The following is a 3533-nucleotide window of genomic DNA, read 5'->3' on the forward strand; positions in this document are numbered from 1 at the left end:
TTAAAAATTAAGAAAAATTGTATTATTTTCGACGAATGTATAATAAATTGGAATTAATCAATTTTTTAAATTAAGGTACTTACGCAAAAAAGACAGTATCCCAAGAGTTTCATATTTCAGAAAATATTTTTCGATGTGACTTCCTTGCACAGTCCGAACAATCGACTGAAAGCCCCCTTCGATTTCAAAACCTTTTTATACTTACAGTGCAAGAGCGTAAACGTGCATCACGATTGATTGGCTTTCGTGGCTTGTGTGTCCATTGTCTTTCGTCTGCGCCTCTGCGAGCCATCGACATAGAGTTGCCCAATGGAATTGATAGTCGTGGCACGCATGGTTGCTTCGCGGCCAAATCGGCTTGGCTTGTCCGAGCGATTTACGATATAGCGCCCCGATTTTTATGGCAGGTCAAGGTATTGCCACAAGTACGTCATCGCTTCATCATATTGAAATTCGTATAGTGCGAAAATTGATGGATTGCATCTCGTATTAATCCATGTGCATCGAACGCAAACGATGAAATGACTACATATATCCGAGCTTTTTTAGCGGATAAAATCGCATATATCACGTCTTTTCGTAAAATGCTAAGCGCGATACACATAGGGAAGAAATAAAATTTTAAAAAATGTTTTTGCTTTTGCCTCTGATGGTATCAGAATGCGTGATTTATTTAACAAAACGGGCACATTTGGATAATAGAATATACATGAGAGTAAAATATGTGTATTGTATATATTTATGTAGTATAAATTTACAATAAGAACCGTAAAGGGCAAGTTTTATCATTGGCGGTTATGTTACAATCACGTTCAAATTATTTGAATTCCTTTGTACAAAATTGCAGACTAGTTATATCTGTCTTGATAAAAAAGATGATCTTGTATTTTCTTTATATTTATGTTTGAACACTCAGATGTAAGATATAAAGAAAGGAAAAGTTATCTGTCTTTCTAAAAAAAGTCTTTCAAATTTCTACGGAATTTATTTATTCATCAGTTTGCCGACAATAAAATCTTTGTGGTTTGATTGTCGCTGTGGCTAGCGAGTATTAAAATGTAAAATATGAATCGCGCGATCGTGTGAGACACGACTAAGTAATGTCTGCTTATACGAGTTCGTTCGATCATTACGTATCGATTCAGTAATATATAAAAAGTAAGGGAGATTATCGAAGATGATAATTTCAATTAAAGCAAAAAAGGGAGGGGGAAAAATAATAGCAGAGTGTGCTAAAGTGGATCGTTAAAATTTTTACACGTCTATGTTAGCTTAATGAAAGGGGCTGATGCGCGAGAGAGATCAGTAGCTCGGGAATAAATCACGAAAGATTTAATAGTTGAGTCGAGTTTTACGAGGCAAATGACGTTAATGGAAAGATAAAAAGGATTTATTACACAGACGAGCAATTACAGTACTTAGTTACTACAAATGTGCATAAGAATAATTTCGATCTTTTTCACGATAAATTTCCCAATCGATCGCAACTAGAAGCGAAAAATCGGTGAAAAGTTATCATAGATATAGCAAATAGTAGACAGTACAATCTTTTTAAAGTGCAGAACTGCTTCTTGTTTGCATACCTTAAATTGTTTATTAATTTAGGAATTTTATGCGTGATAATCGCGGCATCGTGCAATCCTTCTTGAAATATTGAAGATAGTTTATTATATTTCGTAAATGTACATATAGAAATTAATTGTATTACTTATATCATCAATCTAATCGAGAAAAGACCGATGTTTCAATGTGGATTGCACGATATTTGAATTATTGCAATACATGAATCATAAATCACAACTTGTCATTTAGTAAGTTAAATTTTGTAAAATTTCAGAATTAACATTAGTAAGAGAGAGATAATTGAAGCGTGTAACATCTAATAAGAAAAATGTTAAAAAGATGAAAATTGCAGCTTAAGTTCCTATAGACATAGAATCTAGAGTCGTGGATTTTCGAAAATTGACAACAAAAGAATTTTGTAATTATAGAGCGAGAATAAATGTATCGAAATAATATATACATGTATGCGTAATATATTGATTGTCGAGTAAAAACAAATTTCCTAATTAACTATTAATGATTAATGCCTCGATTGAGCATCACAAGAACTTTTGGTCGCCATATCGAGTGTGAAGATTCATCACATCTAAATTATTTGATATAATTATCTATCTAGTTTAAAGTGTACTTAATCTGCATAAAATGTGTATACGCTATATTTAATTACAGAGAGATTTAGAAACATAGTGCACGTCTAATACCGGGTACAAAATATCTTGTGCAATCTGTGATAAAGAGTATATCGCATTGTGTAAAATGCATATATGAATGTGTGTGTGTGTGTGTGTGTGTGTGTGTGTGTGTGTGTGTATATATATATAACCGTTTAAATAACAATAATTGTATACCCGTAACAATTCGGAGAAATGTCTACGGACAGCAATTTGCAAAATAATTAATCTTTTAATTTTGTAATTTTTTTACTAAAAAATAAAATAATATAAAGATGAATATATAGTTGAGCTATTGTCATAGAATAATTAATAAGAATAATTAATATTACATTTATCTAATATTAGACGTGACATATAATATAATTACTATCAGTAGACAATTCAGCCGATATTTCTGGAAGGATTCCTAAATCCATATTAGCATCCTCTCCTTTAATTCCAAATGTAATTGCCTACGTTTTCAATTAGAAAAGCGTATTTAGAATTAATCACATGACGATGCAATATAGATTTCATTTCATGAGGCGCTGAATATATCTAAGAAACGTAAAAATATATTAGGAAATGTTTGTATATTATTTTCTTTCATGGCGATTAATTCACCACTTTCATAAAGCTTGTTATTTCTGGTCCGTGCAATAGAAGATGCTATCGATTTGCATAGACTTGGAATTACCAAATAAAAGTTGTGAAAACGCATCGACAACGTGACAATAATTATTCTTATCTACTAATAAGTCCGTCACAGTCTCCATATGGCAATTGTATACACTGAAATAGATTGCGATGTGCGTGAGGCTCGGGACACGATATGTCTGAAACTGTCCGCTGCTGTATGAGCTCTGAAAGCTATCTCTTAAATTCATACGTTTATGGTCCCCCGTGTCTCAATAAGGTCCGACAAAATCACAAATCTCTCTTTGGTTGCCTTTTCTTGGTCAGCACCGTGAGTCATAAACTTTGAATATGACATATTGAATTTAATCAAATCATTTATAATTTAATCAAATAATTTATAATTTAATGCCAACAAAGTCTCAAATATAAAAAAATAATTAAAAGATATCTCATTTTTAATAAAAAATATTCGTTCATATAAAAAACATTTTGAATAATTAAAGTATTATTATTAGACGTTAAAATAAAATCCATCATTAAAACGCATCTGAATTGTAAAATTATAAATTATAATTTAATAATTTTATTCTAATAAGCAGAATTCAAGGTTAAATTTGTGTAAATATTATAACTTAAAATATTATATATTATATAAACCATATACTTAAACGAACAGGA

At 31.0% G+C, this 3533-nt stretch overlaps 1 protein-coding gene across 1 annotated transcript in view; it reads right to left on the bottom strand.

Moving 5' to 3' along the window:
* Nucleotides 1–3533, bottom strand: part of LOC108686773 (probable serine/threonine-protein kinase mkcB) — a 74508-nt gene that overhangs the window by 1855 nt on the left and 69120 nt on the right. The window contains 1 exon segment of the mRNA XM_018192236.1: nt 84–165. Coding sequence (XP_018047725.1) covers nt 84–165 — 82 coding nt within the window.

This window comes from Atta colombica, unplaced genomic scaffold (assembly GCF_001594045.1).
Source record: "Atta colombica isolate Treedump-2 unplaced genomic scaffold, Acol1.0 scaffold189, whole genome shotgun sequence".
Lineage (NCBI taxonomy): Eukaryota > Metazoa > Arthropoda > Insecta > Hymenoptera > Formicidae > Atta > Atta colombica.